This window comes from Rhipicephalus microplus, chromosome 5 (assembly GCF_043290135.1).
Source record: "Rhipicephalus microplus isolate Deutch F79 chromosome 5, USDA_Rmic, whole genome shotgun sequence".
NCBI classification, from domain to species: domain Eukaryota; kingdom Metazoa; phylum Arthropoda; class Arachnida; order Ixodida; family Ixodidae; genus Rhipicephalus; species Rhipicephalus microplus.
The window spans coordinates 66,105,001-66,130,617 of NC_134704.1; the positions used below are offsets into that span (position 1 = coordinate 66,105,001).

General features: G+C 46.2%; 1 protein-coding gene across 1 annotated transcript in view; it reads left to right on the forward strand.

The window, feature by feature from the left end:
• The first annotated feature begins 1,304 nt into the window (after nt 1-1,304).
• The window catches only part of LOC142817814 (solute carrier family 35 member F2-like), a 135,289-nt gene continuing 110,976 nt past the window's right edge, over nt 1,305-25,617 (forward strand). The window contains exon 1 of the mRNA XM_075895632.1: nt 1,305-1,758. Within this exon, the coding sequence (XP_075751747.1) occupies nt 1,511-1,758 (248 nt within the window). The 5' untranslated portion in view covers nt 1,305-1,510. The remainder of the gene's footprint in view (nt 1,759-25,617) is intronic.

Sequence of the window (25,617 nt, forward strand, 5' to 3'; positions counted from 1 at the left end):
AGCAAAAGGGCAAAGAGGATGATAAAGCATAGCGTAGTCTTGTATGGTACAGTCTCGTTTAGTACACCACTGCGGGGATGGGAAGAAAAGTGAGGGTTAGAGTAAGAGAAAGGGGTGGGAAACGCCACCATACAGCACAGCTACTTCCTCAGCCATTAGCCATTGCACCACTGGTGCGTAGGGGCTGTAGACAACGAAGAGGAGACCCAGACCCGTTCGTCTGGCTACATTGAAGGTAACATATATCAACTGAGTGAGCCAGCGCTCGTGGCTGTCGCTCGCGCCTCTTGTTCCCCCTGTATTTGTAACAGGTGCCGCATTTCTTCATCAAGTGGGTCATAATGTAACGGCCTTAAGGATGTCTCGCACGCACGCTATAGCTCGTTCTCATTTCGCCTGGGACGCACGTGCTCCACCACCTCGAAGTCACGTCTGCGTATCGTTCCGCAATGCCTCGACGGTTAATAACGGGGCTCGTAGACGGCGTGGTATTATAATTCAGAATTATTATTAGGTATTGCAAGTCACTTTAGCAATTAACAAATCTTAATTTTACATGATTGGTTAAGAACCGCAGTTCCTTTTGAACAATGCACATGAGCACCCCCGATGGTGCGACTTGAGCCGCAACATTATTAACAGTTACGTGATCGGAGACAGCTCAAAATGTGAGGGATTCACCTGCTATTTCACTGAACAAGCTAACTTGGAGTGAGACTATAGTAAAAAAGAAGGAAACGGGCGCTAAGACAGTGCTGAAGTTTCTAACGCACGAAAAAGCACATGGACAGATGAACATGGGACAGGCTTTACTTGCAACAATGTTTATTCCAGAAAGAGGTAACCGTTTATATAGGCAACATCGCTTTTGAATCATCATGATTTCAAGACAGGGAGCTTAGCCAGTTTTTAGAGTGGGTGGCCACACTGCACGTGGGAAAAGTGAAATGAAAACAAAAAGAAAGTCCGCCTTTTGGACTGCAGTGCAAAACAACTTACAGGAGAAACTTTGTGTAACAAGACCTGCTAACGAAGAATAAAGCGATTGTCAAAAAAAACGCAAATATCTTCGCAAGTTTTTATTGTTCTGCGTTAACTTGTATCTCTACCTCTTATAACGATACACTGAACATAATTACGTCAAATTCGTTCCTTAGTAGCATTATTTTCCTTCTGAGCCGTCGTTTTAACAATTTCATCTAAATAAGAAACTAATCGACTTTGTTACAGCGAGATATACTGTACATTATATATAATGCTCGCTAATGTGTCCTTCCTTTTTCTCTTTACCGCTTACAGGAGACCAATCATTGCGATCCCTGATAAAAGTCTTCGAAGGGCGGCAGGCACGCCATCGAGTTCCGTCGAATTCCCGTCGTCGTTTTTGACCGACGGGTGAGCATCGCCGGCGCGGCCCCGACCGCGTCGCCCATTGGGCCTCTGCCGCCGGTCCGTCCTTAGCAGCGCAGCCGTGGCGGCGGTAACGCTGTCGGGCTGTCCGCACTGCTGCATGGACGAGGGCCGCTTCTGCGTCCTCTCGGCCTACGACATGAATGGCCTGCCTTCCTTCCTGGATACCAGGGGAGGTGGCACGGCTGGCACGAACGCCGCAACCGCCACCACGACTCCTGGTGGCGTTGTCACCACCACCTGCACGGGCTCGACGGGAGGAGGCGACGCCGACCTGGCTTCCAGCTCCACGAGGACAAGATCTGTGTGTGCCAGGGCGTGCTCCTCCTTCTCCAGGCTCGGGCGGTGGTGAGTATTGCGCCAAACCTTCATGCTTTCCGGTGAAGCAGTGTTATCTAAAGTGCCAGTCAGCAGGTTCCGGAACACGCGGGATAAGGTCGCGCATTTTTGCTGTGCGTGACCAACCTCCTTCAACGCGCAGTGACGTCAACTCGGCGATCGGCGACGTGACGTAGCACGCAGCTCGTCGATTGGTCTAAACCAGGTATCAATAAGAGTAATTTGGTCAACGTCGCTGATCGCCGAGTGTAGGTCACTGCGTGTGGAAGAAGGTTGGTAACGCGCAGGAAAAATGCGCGAGCTTTTTCTGCACGTTACAAAGCCTGTTGACTGGCCCTTTAAAGAAATGCCCCCACCTCCCCAAAAGGAATCCTGACGAACGGCGAATGCATTTCTTGCGCCGAGAGAGAGTACTGTTGCCGTCAGACATTTGCCTTCCCCGACTTCTGCCATCGGCATGAGAAGCGCCCAGCCAGCGAACGGTCGAAAGTTAGGAGCGAGTGGACGAGAGAGTGGGGCGCCAACGTTCTTGGCTCCGCGTTGGCGTTTCACACGGCGTCTCGAGCACAAATTTCAGGATGTTCTTGTGAGGCGACCAGTCAGTGAATGGTGGTGGTGGTAGTGGTTAGAAGATGAGAAAAGGCACCTAATTTCTGCAACCCGGTCGGGAGCACGGCGCAGTGCCTGCGGGAAAGGGAAAAGGGAGAAAAGTGGAAAGAAGAGGAAAGATTAATTGAGCAGTGGAACGGTCGTCAGCGAATGGCCGAGAGGGAGGCGCGAGTGGACGGAAGAGTGGGGCGCAGGGGGGAGAGAGAGCGAACGTTGAGAGGAGCGGCAAAGCACTGTACCTACCGTCTCCTACACTCTTTCACTCCACATGCTTCGGTTGATTGGGGCGAGGATAACCGCGTGCGCCCGCAGGTGCTGATATAGGAGAGGGAGTGAGAGCGGAGAGATAACACCTTCCGTCGCGCGGACACCAACGCGGACAACCCCGGATGCTGGACATAGCCAGACTAAGCAATGCATTTGCGTTTAAAAAACCGCCAGGTCATGACGGAACGCATAGCACATGTCATAGCAGAAGCTGGAACAGTGGACTTTCAGAGCCCTTTTAAGCATTCATTGAATAACTGCTACAAGCACACTTTCAAGGTACCCACTACGCCATTGATCATCACAATATTTATATTTGCGTAGCAGGGAGGCATTCAGTATGCCATCCTTTGTCATTCTTCCGAGAAGCGTGGTACCCGCTACACACGAGAGAAGAACTGTGTGCATTTTTTATGCTGTCGCTGACAACGGTGAAGAATTGCGCCGGAAGTGTTTGTAGTGAGTTAGAACATTCGATGACCCACTCGTTACGCAATTCGCATTGTGTGATGCCTTGTTGTCCTTTGGCTGTTCTAAAACGCTTTATTTCACATACGAAAAATCCGTAAACAGGGGTCTTATCGAGCCAATGTTTAGACAAGCGGACTTCTCTTCATCAAGGCTAGAACAGAAATGATTTCTTTAGTGCTAGCGTGTTTACGCTTCGTGCCATTTCCTCCATCCTATCAAAGGAGGGGCAACATTGGATATGGTGGTGTGAGAAAGTAGGGAAGGGGGGATCTCTGTGACGATTTTCATGTATAAAAAAAGGAACAGGTATTCCGTGAACAAAAAAAAAAGAACGAAGTGTTCGGTAGGTAAGGATCTACACGTATCGCAGAGTCTAAGTTGTCGAACCGGTTTCCAGAAATTAGCAATGGCGGGATTGAATTTTCTAGATGAAGGGCTTATCTCGCAGTGGTTTTATTTGTGTATGTACTATATCGAGTGAATTCCAGCATTTCTGAATTTGAAGAGCATGATAATGCATAAAAAGTAGAATAGTTCTATTGCCCAAATAACACTTTGCTCGCTCCCTTCCAAGATACAAGACTTGTAAACACCTACAAGACGACATCGTAGTTAAAAGTGCCAGAAGTGATTCTGTTCACCTTATATATTGTCACGTGCTACAAAAGGTCTTCAACTAGGAAGAACTGAGCCGGCGGGGAGACGCACCGAAAACTGGCAAGATAGCTGCTTCAATAATAAACAACTAGCCAGAGCACGCGCTGCCCCAGAACATCGTCTTTCATTCTCGCGGGCAGTCATGGCTTGTGCTCGCCGTAACTAGCGGCCAAGTGGCATTATTCACCCTCTGAGAAAAAAAAGGCATCACTCCGATGCTCGGAAAGTACAAAGGCAAAGACGGGGCGAACCAACAGAAAATACGCGCATACATAAAAACAGCGATATGGTTCATGCGCAGTCGCACTACCGCGTGAAGTATGGCTTCAGGCGCACCACGTGGACAATCTCTGAGGAGTGCCTTCGCCGTCGTGGCGAGAAGGCGCCGTCAGGGACTACCTCGTAGTTCACATCGCTCACGCGTCGCAAGACTTTGTGTGGTTCGAAGTAGCGGCTGAGCAGTTTTTCTGACAATCCCTGGCATCGGACTGGAATCCACACCCAAACTTGATCACCTGGATGGTATTCAACTTGTCGATGGCGAGCGTTGTAGCTGCATGCGTCTGTACTCTGCTGGCGTGTAATGTGTAGGCGTGCTAACTGGCCTGCTTCTTCGGCGTACTGGGTAAGCTGCACAGCATCAGGAGTGATCAAAGCATCGCAATTGTGTGGAAGCATCGCATCCAGCATGGTGTGGACCTCACGTCCATAGACAAGACGGAAAGGCGTGAATCGCGTAGTTTCCTGGACGGCAGTATTGTACGCGAATGCGACGTACGGTAGCACCTGGTCCCAGGTCTTATGCTGAACATCTACGTACATAGATAACATGTCAGCGATGGTCTTGTTGAGTCGTTCTGTCAAGCCGTTGCTCTGCGGATGATATGCCGTGGTCTTGCGATGGCTCGTGTAGCTGAGCTTGAATACGTCATGAATGGCCTGGGCCGTGAATGCTGTTCCTCTGTCTGTGATTACGCACGACGGGGCGCCATGTCGAAGAACGATCTGGTCCATAAAGAATGGGGCGACGTCGGAAGCAGTAGCGCGTTGTAGTGCCTTTGTTTCGGCGTACTTCGTCGAATAGTCGGTGGCTACTACGATACACTTGTTGCCAGCAGATGATAGCAGAAAGGGCCGCAGTAAATTCATTCCTATTTGATCAAATGGCGCTCTGGGTGCTTCTATTGGTTGAAGAAGCCCCGCGGGCTTTAGTGGCGGGGATTTGCGGCGTTGACATTACCGGCAGCTTTTCACGGATCGCTCAACTGATGCAGAAAGCTTAGGCCAGTAGTATGCTTGTCGAACTCGAGCGAGAGTTCGAGAGGAACCTAAGTGACCAAATGTGGGCTCATTGTGGCAGGCAAGAAGAATCTCGTCACGCATGTCAGTTGGCACGACTAGAAGATAGGTTCTCTCATTGCCGTTGGAGTTTTTCTTATACAGGACCCCATCTCGCAGACAGAACGATGACAGACTTCGAGAAATACATCGAGGTATGGACGAGTTGCGTCCTTCAAGGTTTTAGATAACTGCGCGAGTTTCATCGTCCGCACGCTGTCGCGTAATCAGATCTGTTGTAGTAACGGCCCCAAGGAAACCATCGTCATCCTCGGTGTCGTGGCCACAAACTTCGACAGGAGCACGGGATAATGAATCAGCATCTTCGTGCTTGCGGCCCGATTTGTAAGCGATCGTGAAATCGTATTCCTGCAGACGAAGACTCCATCGTGCCAGTCGCCCACACGGGTCCCATAGGTTGGCTAACCAGCACAACGAATGATGGTCAGTCACTACCTTAAAGTGGTGTCCGTAAAGGTAAGGCCTAAATTTCATCGTGTCCCATACAACAGCGAGGCACTCTTTCTCTGACGTGGAGTAGTGGACCTCGGCGTGGGAAAGGGTGCGGCCTGCGTACGCTATCACGCGCTCTGTGCCCTCTTGTTGTTGTACAAGGACAGCACCGAGACCCACGTTGCTGGCGTCAATATGAATTTCAGTATCAGCGTCTTGGTCAAAGTGAGCGAGGACTGGTGGTGTCTGCAAACGCTCCCGTAGTTCAGAAAGCTGCGTCCTGTTCTTCCTCCCAGACGAATGGAACATCTTCACGAGTGAGTCGAGTGAGCGGTTCAGCAATCCTAGAAAAATTGGCTATAAAGCGGCGATAGTACGCGCAGAGCCCTAGAAAGTGACGCACTGCCTTCTTATCACGTGGAACAGGAAACTAGGCCACGGCGGTACTTTTGTCAGGGTCTGGTCGAATACCATCCGCACTGACAACATGGCCGAGAAACTTAAGTTCCTTGTAACCCAAATGGCATTTTTCTGGCTTCAGTGTCAGGTTAGCAGAGCGGAGCGCTTCCAGCACATTCTGCAGACGCTTCAGGTGCTCCTCAAAGGTGGCAGAAAACACGACAACATCATCGAGTAAACTAAGCACGTGTGCCACTTTAGACCGTTAAGAACAGTGTCCATCATTCTCTGGAATGTTGCAGGTGTAGAACAGAGGCCGAAGGGAAGCACTTTGAATTCATATAGGCCATCCGGTGTAACGAAGGCGGTTTTTTTACGATCTCGTTCATCAACTTCGATCTGCCAGTAGCGACAATATGTAGTTTTACCGGTACTAGTGAGAGTGTTATTACCTTATTGAATCTTCATATTGTCATAAACACTACATTGGTGAAACAGGGACACCCGTTATTGTTATATTAAACGCTCATCGTTCGGGCAGGGCAAGGAAATCTCCAAAAGCAGTGGCACAATGTTTTAATGTTGTAGGATACGACTTATACGATATCAAACTCTACATGCTTGAAACTTTCGGTTCGCAATAGACAGAAAATATAGATTCGTACCTTATTCACAAGTTTAATGCACTCCAGCCAGTAGATATAAACGTCTTTAAAGGGGTTCAATAATTCAATTGGTATGGTACATACACAAAGAAAACCCCTATGAGTTTTCAATTCCAAACCGCAGCTACACGTGTTCATCCGCAGCTACACGTGAGACGCAGCTACACGTGTTCATCCTTACCTCCCCACCGCTCCCCCCCCCCTTTTTTTTTCGTTCACGAAATACGTGTTCATTTTTCACTCATACAATTCTTCATAGAAATCCCCCTTCCCCCGCTCTCACACGCCACCATATCCAATGTTGCCCTTTCTTTGTCAGGATGGAGGGGGTGGCACGATGTGTAGACACGCTAGCGCCGAAGCAATCAGTTCTGTTCTAGCATCGAGGAAGACGTGTCCGCTTGTAAAAACATTGGCTTGACACAACGCCTGTTTACTGATTTTTCATCGCAAGCCAAGCTTGTATCTTCCGCTTCCTACCGTTTTTAGGATTATTACTCATAGTTACGCCATTCCATTCCCGGCATTAAGCCTTTCTGCAGTCTCTTTGCTGCAGAGTTTCAAACACCGAAGTTGTGCTCTCATATCGTTTCCTAAGGGCAAGGTTTTCGATAGATTACCTAACTAATGGGAAAAGAAAGCGCCTTATGAAAGACTTAATACAAAATGTTTTTCCTGTGCCCCTGTACCGTTCAAAGTAGGAAAAAATCATATGGCCATGACGTACTAAAGCGAGTGAACAACATGTGTATACCACCAAATGTGAAAACCTTCTTTTTTTGAACTTCATACGGGAACCTTGCCAGTAAAAACGTGGCTTGAAGAGAGAGGGATGTATGTACCATGGGGAAGCAGCTGTCTCCTGTGTAACAAACCTGAGACCAATGAACATGTGTTTATTGATTGTAAGAACGCTATTTTCTTTTGGGACATTTTACAGAGCACTTTAAAAAAAGATTTACCTCTTACTCCATATGGAATTAGTTTTTTGCCTTGTTCGTGGAAGCTGTTATAAAAGTGCGAGATGTGTATAAGACTACCGACTGTGTTGAAGATGTAATATCTTTGTTCGAAGCGTTATCACGCATGAAACACGTGTGATAGTGATTGTCAGATTAGCTTGACCTGTAGTCAAGAAGGTAATAAAGAAAAAAAAAACCATTGTGGTGCAGTGGTAGTATAGTGGGCTGGCCTGCAGGAGACCCGGGTTCGAATCCCATTGTGCCTGTTTTATTTTTCTTATTTTACACAACGGCAGCGGACAACTATGGTGTACGCGACGCTTGTGGTGATTTCATCCCAGCTTTCGTTGTAAAAAAGGGTTTGAAAGAAATTAAATAGAGCCGGCGGTGAACAATATTGAATTAATGTAACTGCAGATATGAGCTGTCTGCTAACCCTTGTCAATGTGGGGGTTGGCGGTGGTTGTAACTCAAAGTACGCAGCCCAAACTCCCCCAAAACTGCAGCTAAGTGCGCAGTTTATACTTGAGAAACGCAGTGCACGTCTTCAGAATCACCATCATGGACCTTTTCTACTTTTTTTTGTAAATGTACAACGTAAGACCCACAGTAAGGTGTTGTCGCCCTAAAGGGCTTATATGCAGCCGCGCGGCGATGGCCAGTGCGTAAATGCATCCGGAATGTTCGTAAAGTTGCTATCACAATAAAAGCCGGCGGGTGCCGGTGACCCTGGGAATAGAATGCAGTACTTCCGGCGTAGAAAGTGGATGACCTAACTACCTGACCGGAAGGTTGGTACATGCGGGCAGGCGCGTCTTCTCTTTTCCAGCAGCCGTCACTCTTATACGAACGCACCGCAAGTACGAGCCTATCTATGCGGTTTTCCGAGCCGGAGAACAGCTTCAAAATTGTAAAGTTTATGGCGCCGGGGCTCACTCTTATCAGCCTGTTACTGTAGAGCAAAGGTTGCCCCAACTCCCTGGCGGGGAAGTGATTGTATACCTCGGCTGAAGAAAAGCGTGCAGTGCATCTTGAGTTAAAATCATCATCACGTTCAGGAAGCAGCCTTATTTCGTCCCAGAAAACGTCCACCTTTCAGGACGTGTCACTGGTGAGGAAGTTAAGCTAGCGAATCTCTAATTCTTCTTGCATGGCGAGGTGGGTATTGATTGGCGTCAATTGACTGACCCTCTCAGTGCAATGACGAGTCTCCCTCTCTCTCGTTTTATGCAGCGAGCACGTTGGACAAGGTGCTACCGAATAACGTGCCAAGTTTGCATGTGGAGAAGCGCGCGGTTAGCTGGAACAAGTGATTTGGTTGGCTACCGTCATTAACGTCCTCGTCAAAAAAAAAAAAAAACCGAGAAGTCAACCATGCGCGCTTGTGGCTTACTGTCTTACACCAGGGTAAAGATAATGAGAAACAAAAAAGGGGGGGGGGGCGGAAAGTGCTCTCAGATGTTACATGTGTCATGAACATGCGTGTTTAACTATCAACCGCCAACAATCAGTAACTAAGACCAGTGAAGATTTTAATGTTGGCTGAGTGACACTAGTAATATCGTTACTTCCTGCGAAAGCTACTTGATCAAGCCGTGATCATACGATTGTGTAATTCTTGTGCTTATGGTTTGAGACGTTTCTAAGGCTCGTTATTTTGCGATGTATACCTTTGCGTTGATCTGTGAAAAGCAGCGGTCTCAACCCGAGCTAGCAAAAAAAAAGTAAAGAATGCTGTGCAAGCTGAAAGCAGTTCAATTGGACTCTACTTAAAACTGAAACACACGCATACAAATGAGAGAAAAAATTGTAGTCTTCTTTCCTGCAATCAGAGAGCTGAGATGAGGTTACAACAACTGGACCCATTTTTAAGCAGTACTTACTGCGATTTCGATCTCTAACTATCTACATTACCGCTCAAGAAAACCAACAAAGCTTAGCACACAGACGCCATTGTCATCTTTGTCATCATCGCCTCTTTGATTACACGACAGGACGACGTAATGGGCTTACGCCGCAGAACGTCTTTGATGGCGTCGAGTCAAAGTTTGGAGAAATCGATGAGCACTTTAGTGTTTGCGTCGCCGGTAAACCACCGTAATAAATTACCACTCACACACAACGGCACTGCAGTTCTCGATAGGGATCTTTGTAAGAGCCTTATATAGGAGGGCAAAGCACTGCAGCGTTTTTGTGGGAGATAGTTTAGCTGCCGCAGCGGTGCACGCTTCTGAGCGGCTAAAAGCACGTTTTTTTTTTTACCGGTTATGACGCATTTCTTATTGTGAGAGAATACACTTGATATTCTTTATTTACCTTTCTCTTTGCTTTAAAGAAATTTCCTTGGAGCAAAGTTTTCGAGGAGCGGCACCCTTTTCCCTCTTTCGCTGTTTAAACTGCTGCATTACTAATATATATATATATATATATATATATAAATATATATATATATATATATATATATATATATATATATATATATATATATATATATATATATATATATATATATATATATATATATATATATATATATATATATATATATATATATATATATATATATATATATATATATATATATATATATACATATATATATATATATATATATATATATGTATATATATATATATATATATATATATATATATATATATATATATATATATATATATATATATATATATATATATTGAGCGAGAAATATAATAGTCTGAAACGGAATTTATCAACACTTTCCCTTCCGCCTTGTTGAAAAATACGATAGCTGACGACCCGTTTTTAATATTACTTATTTATTTGAACCCACCTCTAAGGGAACAAAGTAAAAAAGAAAAAGAAAAGCCTTTTTTCATGGTTGCCTTGTTGTTTCGGTAAAAGAAAAAAAAAGAAGCGTTGTGGTGCGTGTTGCCTATGGTGTGATGTCAAAGCCACCCGAGTTGTGGGAGAAATGGATCCCCGGAAGAAATTGTTCTTTCAGTGTATTTTTTATTTGTTTAAACAGGAGCCGAGAAAGACGCTGAGCCGAGCTTTATGGCAGTTACCGGAAGCAGTTGCCGGAATCTGAAACTGAGAAGGGTGGGGGAAGGGGAGATATTTCTTTCTTTTTAAGCGAACCGCGTCAGGAGCAGTGCTAAAAAACAAGATATTTTGCAATGGTTTATTGATCGGTTCGAGCGAAGGCACATTTGGCGAAAGACTGACACGAAGGCCACGTTCTGTGGAACGGCGTCACGCGCTGCTTTGATGAGCCTTGCTACGGGCGCGATGCGTGTGCGTGGCTGTTGGGTGAGTGCAGTTTATGCTGAATGTACAGTACTCACGGATTGAAACAGGACACTCGGAGCGTGTGGCCGAGGGTACATGTTCCGCCGCTCGTTGGTGCGCGTAGAAACCAATGTGCTGCATCGTGGTATAGAGCTAGGGGGAGTACACCTACGGAGCAGGATTACTCCTTCCGGTCGCCAAATTGTACGCCTGTAGTTCACCATGTGTACACTGCCAGGGTGGCGCTGCAAGGCTCACGCACATTCGCATGGCAACCGAACTGGCTCGCCGCTGCGCATCACTTTTTTTGCCACGCCAGCAGACGAACCCTCTCGTTCTGTGTGCTTAGGCGAAGTGATACGCATGCTGTGCAAGTAAAACATATGATTTCGTTAGACATTGCACCTTGCGTGCTTTCGTAGACATGATAAACTTGTGCACAAAATAATGGAAAGTTTACTTCTGGTTTTTGCCTCGACAAGAAAGAAAATGAGTGCCTTGCCTTCATGCAGCATGGGAATAATATCACGTATTAGTGTGGTTAGTGCTAACTGTAGCCTAGTGTTTATTAAAAAAAAGCAGAAGCTCACTTGTTATTCCCGTGGCCGACAGCTCCAAAAATGCTTACCACGCAGAATAGCCGCACGTACTATTGACTAAATCAATGCTAAGTCACTGTTTAGATGCTGCACGGAAACAGTCCCATGAATGCTGCTTTTCTTTTGTGTCAAGACAAAAAGCTTGACAAGCTTTATATGCTTTTGTGCAGCCATTTATGTCTACGAGTGCATTTCAGGCGTGACATCTTAGCGGTATCCAATTTCTTACTTGCGCAGCCTATGTGCCCAATCGTCGAACGGCGCCAGTCGAGAGCATCGTGCATTTGCACCACAATATAAATGGTTCGCACCGTCCTCTGAATTCGGGTTGCAAGCATACAAAAGCGTGCGAGCCTTGCAGCGCCACGCTGGCAGTGTACACACGGTGAAATACTGGCCGACTATTTAACGACCGGATGGAGTAAGCCTGCTCCGTAGCTGTTCTCGCCTTCACTCTATACCACAATGCAACACCCTAGTTCCGCGAGCACCCACGAGCGGCAGCACATTCACCGGCGGCCACGCGCTACGAGTGTACTGTTTCAATCCGTGAGTACTGTATACGTGCCGAATGCGCTTTACTCACGAGTAACAATACAAGGCTGTATTCGCGTGACGGGAACCAACACCGGTTTTCTTTATTTTTTTTAAGGGAAGCTTTTTTTACGTCGTGGGTAGTATGTGCGTGTCGTAGTCATAGGAGCCACCTCTCCTTTAGTTCAGGTCAAGATTAGGCAAAGTTCTCTGTGATGTGTTAGTTCCGCGCCTGAATTTTTTTTAAATTCGAGAACACACACAGCAACAGAGTTCTCTCGGTGCGTGTGGTGTGGGGGGGGGGGTAGGGAAGATTTTATGCTTTGTTTTTTGACCATATTTCCTCCAGGAAGAACACAAGGGGGGGGGGGGCGGACTGTTGATGCCCAGATCGTGCATACATTAGACTTGTCTTTTTTTTTTCGGACACCTGTGTAATGTGCCTCAACGTTCGCCGCGTTTAAAACGCACAGCTGCGATATGCTGATAATGTTTGCCGAAGTTTTTATCAAGCCTGTTTGCATTTTCGTATATTGTCAGTCAAGTGTTTGTACACGTTCGCCCATGTACGGTTAAAAAGGAAACCACTTGCACCATGATTTTATTTGCACTTTTCGTAAGTGCCTGGCAGGGGCAAGACGGGTCGCTTAATATTTCGAATCCGGTGCGCTACTTTCCCGTACCACAATCATTTTTCTTACCGCTGAACACACAATTATTCGTGAATACCAAACGCACACTAGAGAGGTTGTTTAACTTCGAAAAGACAATAAGCGCTGCTCCACCACCTCCACCTATCTCCTCTATCACCTGCAGGTCTCGCTTGTGGTGGCAATATTGTGGTTTATTTACCTGCAACGCAAGTGTGAACTATAGAGCGCCCCCCCCCCCCCCTTTCACTCCACTAGAATTCTCCTATTCAGCACTGCACTGCTCTTCTAGCCTAACTCATGGATTAGCTGGTTGTAGCAGCAACGCTCGAACAGAAAACAGCCATGACTGACTACATATAAATTCATTCACTTCAATTGAACCTACACGCTCAGGCTGCTAGTGTCGCTCATCTGACCTCAAACCATTGCTCGTTTACAAGGTCGTTTTGCAACGTGGTGAGGTACACATTTATTTACCGCCATTAAAAAAAGTTCAGTGCCTGGTGATAGCGATTATTCAAACTTGCTCGGCAAGGATAAAGAACACCGCATGCACAACGTTGTCCCTCAAGGCATGAACGCCAGGGCCGGTGAGTTTAATTGTGGCACAGCGACCATCTGACACGGCTATCGGCGTGATCTAGCTAATCTTCTGCGAGAAACACCGGGATTATTGACAATACTCTCGTCTCTCCTCGCTTACGCTTCTAAGTAAAAAGAAAATCACAAAAATCAACAGCGCAAAGAGCAAGTGCAAGTGAACGAACCTGCACGACAACAACAGGTGATCCCACATATGGTACACGAAGGAATTAGTCCCTCCCCAACCTCTCCGATACAACCTTCCAATTTGCCCGTTCGCATTTCGTCCACCGCTTAACCCCACTGGTTTCAGACGCTAGCGCTCATGCATGCCACAGGGGCGCTCCCATGCGGCCATATATACCTGCGTTCCACGCCGACCATCGATTACGGTGGGACTGGCGCCGTCTCGCGCAGCTGCCCACATGGTAAGTCTCTCTTGCTCCTTCCGTATTCCTACTCCTCCGCTACGGTCAGTACGAAGACGCCGATCGCCCCAGGGGCAACAATCGACGCACTAGCGGTCATCCTGCGTTGCCGCTGCCAATGCTTCTCGCGTGCTCTATTAAACCTGCCTGCTTTCCGTCTCTCGGCCTGTGCCGACGTCGGGGAACGTTAGAAGACGACGGAAGGCATCACTTCCTTCATTTTTCTGCTGGCTTGAGCTGTTCGGGTGGACGTGACAGCAGTTACTCGCCTGGGTATGTTTATGTCACGCGGCGAGGCAGTTCGTCAGCATACTATGTACGTTTCGAGCGTGATGGGAGAGTCTATACACACTTGTCGAAGGCAGTACGCATTATGTACCATTTTTCTGAAACTTCCTAAACCTATACACATACAGGGTATTCAAAGAACTGACTTGTTTATGTTTTATAATAACTCCACCTTATTTGAATTCACCCGATTCCTTGGTAGTTTGCGTATTCGCACATTTCCAACGATGACATACATCGAAGAGTGCTGACGCCATGTTCACATTCCAGATCAAAAGCTTTTCTTGTTTTTGAAATTTTGAAACATTACTTCCTATGCACCATGTGTACTTCGGTCCACAGCTAGCGAACCTCTGTATTTTTTGTTTTCTTTTTTCGTGTCGTGCTTCCAATTCCGAACTTCGTGTCAGCTCATGAATTTTGAATGTTCCAGCAAACCTTTCCCCTACATCTTGCGACGAAAACCGCATACAGCAGCCGAAGCCCAAGAAAAGCGTATTGAGCAAAGGATAAGAAGTAAAAAACCTTCAGGGAATCCAGCGCTGGTCGGGCTGAAGCTTATTAGAAGTTCATTGAGCACGTCTTCGCAGAGTTCAGGTGTAGGTCTAGTAAACACTGTGCTGTGGTGAGTATGCCCATAGAGTTTCCTAAAATAACTAGAGGAGACTTGGGCGCTGCGATCGTTCAGCAACCATGGGAATGGTGGGTATAGTACACACATTTGCCTAGTCTTCGTACTTGCGAGCGGCGAATAATACCTGCGGCTTCGTTTATTGCTGTGTTTCGGTTTTGTTTTGAAAGAAAGATTCAACCCTTTTCAACTTCGTGACCCGATTTGGAAAGGTAAGTCTAAAAGGATAGGATGGTGAAGCGCAACCGCTGAACACTTGCTGACATTTGTTTTGTGAGAAAACAGATCCCAGCCACACGAACACACACAGAGCCAGAAGCAGGCCAGAAGTACAAAGATTAGACAAATGTGGGTACTACCCATCATTCCCATGCTCGCTGAAGCGCCGTGCGTTGCGGCACTCTTAGACACTAGCGCCAGAGTTCCCTCTATAGTGTATATTAGGAAACTCGATGAGTTTGCCAGCCGCGTATGTCCTTACCCATTCCTAGAGGTTATATATCTATATGTATACATATATATGATGAGCTGGGTCGTGGGATCCGGGCAAAAAAAAAAAATCACGCACAGCGCAATCAGTATCTCGAGAAGTTCACTAAGGACACATGTCAAACAACAAGAAGCAATTTAACTTATATGTTTTTAAATGTTTCAAGGATTCTAGAAGTTGTGTTGTCTTTATTATAGCTTAAAGTTATTGCTTTATTAAATATATCGGCATGATCTGAACTGAAGCGACATATCCGGGTAGTTTTGTGTTCATACATCTCACTACAGAAGTAACCCGCTGTATTTGCTTAAAATGCGAATTAATCACCAGTGCACAGCTTAATCGGATAACTGAATAAATGGTTAATTGATGGTGTCCGAATGAGTGCGTGACGTCACAGCAAGGCTACAGCGACTACAACGGGCTGATCAGAAGAGAAGCGGAATAGGCAGAAGTCAGCCCTATACATTGACATAATAGGGAAGGAGTTTTGCAAGAATCCGTCGCCCCCCCCCCCCCCCTAAAAAGGAACTTTTCGCACGCCTGTGCATCAGGAGGTAATTGTTTGACTGTCAACATTTGTCGGTTATTTTTTTTTCCAACACCTGAATTTCGCGCTAAATAAATGTTTGCGCAAGCTGAAAAAATAAAAGAAAGAAAAAAACACTTACCCAAGAAGCAGGCATTAGAACGGAACGCGTTGGTAATATAAACCAGAGCGAGCATTAATCTAGAAGTGTTCAACTACGTAAATAGGGAAAAATAAACTCAAAACGCACCGGTAAACACCAAATAAAGCTTGGCTTATCGCCTATTTGCAGCCATATAGGTGTAGAAACTGCCGTTTTAAATTTATTTCAAAGATGGTTACTTCGGCGAACGGTGATATCACATGAAAAAAAAAAAAAAACGGAGGAGGTTTGGCACTTACGTATCAGAAAAAAAAGAAGAAAAACGTACTTTGCAGGCAGTCAATTCTTACCGTTATGTCGTTCACTTATCACTAATAGCACCGAACGCCGGATCAATGTCACGGCCTCAGCGAGGAACGTATGGATGAGCCTAAACGGGGGAAAAAAAAGAACGAAATAAAATGATCGGCACAGAACCTGTAGGCGCCAGTGAAAATTCGGCACGGTCGTGCTGCTTCAGGCTTTAGTGAACACTGGATAGCAAAGTAAACAACGTGCTCAGCTTGAGCCGTTCAAGAAGCTTTTGGGTGAGCTTTCAGCGGGCTTGGCGCGAGGGCAGGCAGGCGCCTTCGCTTCGTCGCTCTCTGAAGCACGCCGCGTTTCGACGAGTGTTGCCCGAGCAACAGGGCCTTCGAACGCTCATTTCCCTAAGCTGGCTCGCGCGCCAGAGGAGCTCTTTTCGCTCGCCTGGCTTCGAGACCTCACCCGTTGCAAGGAGCCCTAAGGAGAGAGCGCGGCAAGTTCGTAAGACTCCGCCGCCGGTCGGCTTGCCGTTAATAATGCCTGTCGGGTTATGACACCTAATCAATAGCCACTGCTTAGCCTTCCCCTTTTTTCTTCCCTTTTCCATTTGGTGCGATTTTGTTGTTTCGCTCTACTTGCCAAGATTGTTATGCACCCAAGATACAGAACCTGCTCGGTGAAGGCGCCACACTTATATTAACCTTATTATTATCATTCTTTTCCGTTGCGTGCGCCAATGTTTTTTTTTTTTACTTACGCACCAAGTCCTCCCTAGTGTCGCTTCCGCCTTGTCGCCTCCGAATATCCTGCGGGTTAAGTTCGGTCGGTGATTTGCAGTGTTTGCGGCGCTTTTCTTTTGAGAAGGATCAACCGAGTCGAAAAGGCTTCTTCGGTGCTTTGTCACACGTAGGCAGCTTAAAGCGTTGAAAGGGCTGTCACAGCGGCTCTCTCTTTTTTATTCTCATTTATTTCTTCAGACTGCCGAAAAATTTCTTTTTATCGCTCGGGAAGTGACCGTCGCTTACAGTTTTGCCGTTATTTTGATCATACCATGGCTCTCTTGCCATTAAACAGCACACACATCATAATAGTCATCAATATAATATTGTTCGTAGAGAAGGCTAGAGCTTACGTTCTGATGTTCATTAAACAATGCCACTATTGTCATCATCATCTCAATTATTATTATCAGTCATTCTTATTGCTGGTATTGTTTGTGAGGCTGATTGATTAGCAACTGTCCTGCGCTGGTTTTTAACAACAACAACAACAACAACAACAACAACAACAACAACAACAACAACAACAACAACAACAACAACAACAACAACAACAACAACAACAACAACAACAACAACAACAACAACAGAACAAAAAGCATTGCATGCAACTGCACGCCTAACAGCCACTGAATAAGCAACATGGGGTGTGCGGCCTAGGTTATTCGAGGATGCCTTTAGGAATTACACACTGCGTAGACTGCGTGATGGTGGATGTGCCACAGTGCACCCTTGAACGAAGTGTCCAGAGAAAGGCCTCAACCTGATTGGTTGCGGTGGTGGTAGGGCTATGGTTCTCGACCCCCGAATCTCCCGGTTCCGGTACGAGCCGCGGTGGCCCAATTTTCGCGCATTCAACGTTCTGGAGGCATATCTATACTTATTCCTCAATTAGCTGCACGTTAGTTTCACGTTAAAGAAAACAATATGGTCATAATTTTTGGAGCCTTCCACAACTGTTGTGCTCATAGGATACCCTGATTTGGGCGTGTATTAAGTTTCAGCCACCTCAATTGCCTAAATCATGGACATAATAATAATAATAATAATAATAATAATAATAATAATAATGATAATAATAATAATAATAATAATAATAATACGTTTATTTCATCATCATTGTGTACATGATGACAGGGGCCCGCAGTAAATGATGCAAAATCCGAGGATCGTTCCAATGAAAACTTCAAAAAAAAAAAAACAGCTTGACTGAGCTGCTGACCCCTAACTTGGCGAACAGCAAGGATTCAAGAATTAAAAAAAACACAACCAAATGTGCATAACATAACAGAAAAAGAAAAATGAAAGACACAATACAAGGAAGTACACTTTTAAAGCACATGTGAGCGGCAACTAGCTGCTTTGGTATAATAGCGATTTTCGAGTAAAGTCAACGTGCAAGATCGTTGAGATACTGTTCGCGAAGAAGAAGGAATGGCTCAGACTGGTGATGTTTAGTTTTCTCGCTAGATATCACTCATTATCTAACTCAAAAGGGGCGCAAAGTAGTGCTGTATGGTTGCAGGTGTTGCCTCTATTGAAAACATGATGTTAAGCTTTACACTGCTTAATGACTCGCCAATGAAACATATCTACATTGCTTTCGCGAATGTGCGCTTGTCTCTTTGTGGGTGTTAGTACTTGCGCCAGCGTAAGTTACCTAATCCGCGCCTGATGAACCCATTCGAGCAGCAGGAGCGTTCTGGAATAACCCGCTAGGCAGAACAGACATGTCGGACTAATTATGTACCTAGAAACGCTGGGTTGAACGCGCTAAACCCTCCTGGAATGAACATTTCGTAATCGTGCCACTTGTTGTGGAAATAGTGCCGCCAGGAGATTTCACGTAAGCCACCTTCGCAGCGTGCCCTATTTCTTTCGCGTGCTGTGAAGTGCGATCCGTTTCCCAGTAGCGCCGTTTTAAAGCGATACGAAGGTTGGCGTCGTGCTATAATACATGCACAGTTATAATCCTTGCAGGCACTATTGTCGCATGAGTGAAACTCTGAGGGTTGCGCGGAAGTGTAGCCTCGAAAAATGTGTGCACGCAAGCATTTTAGCAAGACTCACATGTTCCTGCGTGGATCCAATTAAAGTTTTAGCGCTCCTTAAGATAGCCTGGAAATAGCTAGAGACGGTTTTAAGACAACGATAACTGATTTGGTCGTCCCTATTATCGCGAGCCGTTGCGCCGGTGTTCATATCGCCAGCACGAGCGAGATCAATTAATGCCGTGAAGATTGAAGAAGACTATCCTTGGTCACTGTTTTATTAGTTCTCCACCGGCACAGTGAGAGGTGCTCTCACAAAACTAGGCTGTGAGTGATCGTGGCTTTGCCTTTGATGTTACCCGAATGAGCGAACGCAATATAGGCTGACGTCTTCATAAAAAAGTACAATGTCGAGGTTTACGGTGGTGATTGCATTCAAGCTCGCAATTGTAAAACATCGCAACGGTTTTACTGGTGAAAAATAGTTGAATGAGACAATTTCTGTGTACAGGCGTTGCCAATCCGGCCGACAGTTGGGAGCCCACTCCTTCCTTGTTTTTCCTTTTTCAATACTACTACTACTACTATTACTACTACTACTGCTGCTACTACTACTACTACTACTACTACTACTACTACTACTACTACTACTACTACTACTACTACTACTACTACTAATAATAATAATAATAATAATAATAATAATAATGTCATGGTTTGAACAGCGCTAACGCGGGTACTGCGGTGATCGCTGGAAGATACGTTTGAAGCGATGATGTCTGTAGGTGACACGTACAGACATGTTTGAATGCTTAATGCAGGCGCGCGTCAAGTTTAGTACTCGTGAACCTACCAGTCGGTGGTGTAGCGAGCGGCTGTCACGGCAAGTGTTGCGGGCGAACAAACGGACGAGGCGCAATCTGCGGGAGCCGCGGTGAGCACGCGGCAGGCAAGGTAAAAAGTAACGTCAGCACGCACTGAGAGGGGAGCGCGCCGTCAACGCGCAGCAGCGGTGTGACCTACTTGGCGCAGCGCCAATACCTTCGGCGCGTGGCGCGTTCGTACGGAAGAACAGAGTTACACAGGCTAGTCAAAGAGCTGCTTTGCATCTAATAATAATGTTTGTGGCGCACAGATGCACTGCGATAGCAACGCGTAGGTGGGCTGTCTGGAAACCCTTTCACAACAAATTTTTTAGCATGCTAGTGCTAAAGTAAATGTTTGAAAAAGTGCCCCACCGCGGTTGTCTAGTGGCTAAGGTACTCACTCGGCTGCTGACCCGTAGGTCGCGGGATCAAATCCCGGCTGCTGGGGCTGCATTTTCGATGGAGGCGAAAATGCTGTACGCCCATGTGTCCAGATTTGGGTGCACGTTAAAGAGCCCCAGGTGGTTGCAATTTGCGGAGACCTCCACTATGGCGTCTATCATAATCATATGGTGGCTTTGTGACGTTAAACCCCACATATCAATCAATCAATGACCGGTTTCACCATTTGGCAAGCAAGTCTGTTGTATAGCTGCTTCTTGCTTTCTGAGGCACTCCAAAATACCTTTAAAACATTAGCTAATATAAGCTGGGACACCGCAAGTATTTACCCTGGCTTCTGATTTATGCTATCTTGTTTGTAGCTCTCGCCTTAAGAACATTGTCATTACTTAAATTTTGTTTAACGATAGTTAAGGGAAACACACAGTCAACCCGACCGTACAAGGGCACTAATCGAGCTGCGCCTTTATCTGATCTGCTCTTTCCTGCAGTTTGCGGTCGTTTGCCACATTTCTGTCGCTTTTGCTTGTAGGTGGCTAAGCAGCATCGCTTTTATGAACGTTTCGACCCAAACACTGGCTCTTTGTCGCCATACGAACGCGTAGATGTAAACGCTAGAGTTATACATCGTATCGTTGTCTGGGATGCAGGGCGTGGCAGAGCTTTCGCTTCAAAACGAGTGAAAACTTTCGAATATTTCGCAAGGTTTGATCAGCCCAACTACGTCCTTTGCCCTGCAGTAGGCGTAGTTAGGCTGGTCATGATGAAGACTTGAGAAGCATTCGAAAGTTTTCGCGTGTTTTAGAGCGATAGCTCTGCTTCGCCCTGCCTCCCAATGTTATGCACAGCGACGCAGTTACCTTGAGCTGCTCGAGCGCCAGCGTGGCAGGAGTGACGCCAGGTCACGTGATTGGCTTGCGAAAATGCGTCGAAGAGACGCTCGCTGTGCGCCTCGCTGCTGTAGCACTCCGTGACAACGCGATAGCGTGGCGATCGCTTCACGGGCCCTGGGCCGCAGAATCTCTGTGTGAATGGCGCGCCGGCTGTGCGTCTGTGCGTGCTCTTCAGCGTAAGTGACGGCTTGAATAGAACCATCTAGCCAACACAACTGCACGACAGGAAATCTAAAGCAAATGCGAGATCACACTCTGAAACACCAGAGCAAAAGGAGGCCATATTATCGCCCCACAGAGGAGCTTAGTGAGCACGGCAGCGCGTCAGATCGACATTTCTGCAGTGGCCACTGTCGTTCAACAAAGGTAACAATGAGTATAAGCAGCAGCTGGAATTTCAGCCCACTATTTGTATTCTTTGCTGACTCAACACAGACATACTTTGCGCTTAGGATGACTAGGTTTGACAAAGTTAAAACTCATTCAATTAATTACCAGGCATAAGGAAATGCATGTTAAAAAAAAGATACGGCCCACACGTTTATACTGAGTTGCATACGAAGGTGCTCGTGTACATTTAAACTTACAACATTGTGCGCACGCTGTAGTACATTTGTAGACTCTAGGGGAAAAGTTGAAGTATGGAAAGAAATAGTGCAAAAGCCCGATTTTTTGCGTGTAGCCTGTGTATGGCTTTCTTCACTTTCTGTACCTAATTACTACGGCATCTTCGTTAGTCTGCACTGCCATCATAAAGCTCAACTAGCTTGGCCTATCTACTCTCCTAACTATTTGAAAACAATGGTTTACTTTACGCCGTGTGGAGGTTACCGAGTGCAGGGACCCAATAGAAAGCTCCATCAGTTCGTCGTCCAGATTCGATAGAAAAACTTGAAACAAAGTGACTCGTTTACCAGAGAGGCACGCTGAGAAAGCAGTGGGAAACACGCACCACGCATGGGACGGTGAACATGCAGTGAGAGGAACGGCCGCGCCGTCTCACTGACTTAACGTCTAACGAATGAGGAGCGCCCCGTCGTTGTGTATATGGCGTCCATCGGAGCGTTCTCATTCCCAGCATAGGGTGTACCGCAAAGACTTCCTCGGAACGATGCTTGAACGAACGCGCGAGCTCGGCCGCACGCTGTCACATTTGCACGCTGACACATAACGATGCCAGATCCTCTCTAATTGACTCATCAGGCGCCGTCGGCCGCCGGGAGGGGGCGGCACGCGTTGTTTTGCGGCAGGAACTCTGTAAATGACAGTCGCATGTTGCCTCTACAAGAAGAAAACAAGAAAGTGGGAAGGGGGGGGGGGGAGAGAAACGTTCGCCGCGGTTCGAAGTGCACTCGTAGTGCGCAAATTCCATCCCTCGTCTCTCCTGGGACCCGCTCCGCCGTTTCCACGGTCGCGCGCTTTCCTCTAAAAACTTTCGTTCGCGCCCGTGGTGCGTCTCTAATTAGCCGTGCCTCGTAGACGCATTTACGGGGGCGTCAGCGCCGCCGCAATGTCGCAACTCCCTCGTACGCTGTTATAGGCGCCGCCACATTGCGTCGTCAGCGTGACTGCCATTCCACTCTCGCTAGCCCCGCATGAGTGGCTCGTGCCATCCACGCCATCTACGAATTTGTTCCGGCTTCGTTTCCGTGCAATGAAGGGACGTACTGTGGTCCCGTTGAGGTTGTAGCGAGCGAAGAGTGAACGCTAGGTGGGGCGTAGCTCGCTGGAAAAGTAAAGTGAGTTTTCGCGTAGTTCTATGTAGGCCACGTCTAATCAGCGGGACGCCTACCCCCCCATCAATAATATATGTCTCGCGCTTCTCCATTGCAGTGTGTGTGGTGTTATCAGTTTAGAGGTCGTAGCGTATTACACGAGACTGTAGGAAGCTTTAGATTAGCGTACCCCAAGTTGGCATTCGTCGTGGTCACCCACTATTTCAGTAGCTTAACGGGAGACCGCAAGAGGTTAGCGTACGAAACATGCGCAGTAGCGGGAAACGCTGACGCGTCGCTTTTCGTAAGCTGTCCCAAAAATTTCAGTTCGCTACAGGCGCACACTGTTCGTCCGGTAAAACACCCACCGCGGTGGTGTTCTGGTTATGGCGCTTGACTTGTGACCGGAAGGTTGTAGATTATTATTATTATTATTATTATTATTATTATTATTATTATTATTATTATTATTATTATTAGCCGTCCGCTAATAAAAATAACAGTGACAATGCTTTGTAAGAAACTGTGGTATTGAGGCACTAACGTATGTATTCTACATGTCCCCATTGATATGTTCTGTGCCAGTCCTCTATCGTGGAGACTTTCAAATGATAACAGCGTGCTTTGACAGACAAATAGGAAACGTTTAAAAAAATATCTCGAAAGATATGCCCCATGACGAAGCAACAAATTCGCAACACGTTCCGCATTTTTCGATGAAAGGTAACGCAATCGCTTGGACGCTGAAATAGAGTTAAAGTGTAATTAGGCTGTTGTTTTTCTTGCCTAGTCAAATAAGAGAGACGCCGAAGGAGGAGGAGGAGGAATAAACGTTTATTTATCGAAACGGTGTAGCGGTGCAGGTTCCGCGTCCACCTTAGGTGGGAGGTCTCCTTATTCCAGCAACCCTCTGGCCCTCGCTGCCTCCTTGGTTCTGGCGACGAGACGTTGTTGTTGGTCAAGGTCCTCCAAAGACCCCGAAGGAAAAAAGAAAAAAAAAACTTGGTTAAGTTTGTACGCTGGATTCGTGTACAGAACTACGAACTCGCCTTTTCACTAGTGCCAGTGTCTACGAGGAAGACATCAAAACCAAGAATCAGCGTGGTTTGTTCACTGTAGGAATTACAAGAGCTTCGACAAACCAATTTACAGGAACAATTTTTCGTCCCTTATCTAATTATATCACAGAGTTGGCCTGACCCCAATGAAGTGTCTGCGCTGAGTGCACGCATACTTATTCTCTTTCGTTGCATGCAAGGAGTATGGCTATAATTTAATAAGCAGTTTATGAATAATCGTCACGAAGAGCCAGAACGAATAACCAGAACATGCCAGCGTTGCGCCAAGTTCAAATGGCGAGCTGGGTGCCGAGCAGCCGTTGTTCCTGCAGTTGCTTCCAATAAGAGCATGCGAGTACATATAAAGTCGAGTTTCATAGTGAACGTTTCTTTGAAAAGAAGCGTGCCCGAGACAGTACAACGTTTTCTTCTTGTATACAAATGTAATGATCACTAATGCCCGCGTGTTTTGATGACAGCGGAAAACGTGGCTTTGCCAGGGAGTAAATGCACTTGCGACACTCCTGGTGCTCAGAATTTAAACTCTGGTGCAGAGCACTTTGTTCTTTGCTCCATAAACGTCGCTTTGTGGAGAAGAGTTCCGATGAATATCGATTGCACAGTTTTAAATATTTACTATTCAATAAATAATTTTATATAGTGGATTTGTGCTCTTAGCGCTTACTAATTAAAAAGGAGTAGCAGTGGCAGAACATCAATAACAAAGACTGAAGGACGTTGCGTTGCAGTCTGATCATTCATACTTTATGGTTGTTATGCTCTCGTTTTTTCGCTTTATCCTTATTCAGATAACTAATTTGAACGTTCACGATCGGTTCCATTCCAGAGTTTACGTAGAAGCTCGAGTCGCAGTAAATAGATATGTGTCGCTGAAGAAAGGATCTTTGTAGAGCTACCAAGATGGCGGGTTGGGTGAGTTGGCTGAGGTTTGTTGCAAGGAAATCTTGAAGTTCACCAGTGTAAAATCAACTACAGGAGATAAAGAAAGGATTGGTCGAATTGCGATGCACCAACAACTGATACATTGTAGCCTTCGTGTGATTCGGTTCTTTGTCTCACGTTCACTACACTAACCGCGCATCACCGGGACAGCTTGCAGCTCTCCCATAGTACAGTGCGTATAGTACTGCTCTAAGGCGTTTACAAATTATTCTGAACACGTAAATAAGAGTAAAGTTGGGTGACTAATGTAGACTGTTGAGCCAGTTGGTTCAAAACTCTTCAAAAAAAAAGAGAGAGAAGTGTAAGCAAGGAGTGAAAAAGGCGTTGCACATAGAAGAAAAATCACACGGATGGCCAGTGAACTTACTAGTTCTTGTAAAGCTAGAGGCCGTCCATGCGATTTCTCTTTGGTGTGGTGCCTTCTTTCTACTGGTTGCTTATATTAAAAAAACAACAGCAATGAAGCGAACGAAAAACAAACAAAAAACAAGCTTAGATTTTTATGGAGTCAGGAGGATGATGCAGCTTGTTTCAAAACGTACTTTAAAAAATATTTCAACGAAAACCCGTTCTCACTACCGAAATGGGGAGGGGGGGGCTCTAAAATGTTTCTTGATATTCGAGAGATGAAACAATGGTTGGAAAACCTCCGTAATGGTCCTTCAGAATCTCTTTTACTACGTTGGTTGGTATGAATTATAAGGCAGCACTAGTTACACGCGCGCTCAACAGTGTAATCCTACAACATTTTCATGCATTCTGTGCGCCGTCTGCCGCTGACTGACTGTCTAATTAATCAGCGAAAAGAGCTCAATTACCAGTGCCCTTTTCAAGTTGCCCCCACTGCTACTGGTAGGAGTTGGGCTTTCGAAACGTCAATAAAGACTTTGCTTCGCAACTTGCGTAAAGTTGTTCGTGCAAAAGCATTTTATGGCATTTTAAGACAACGAGCACGTTAGAACAGCAAATA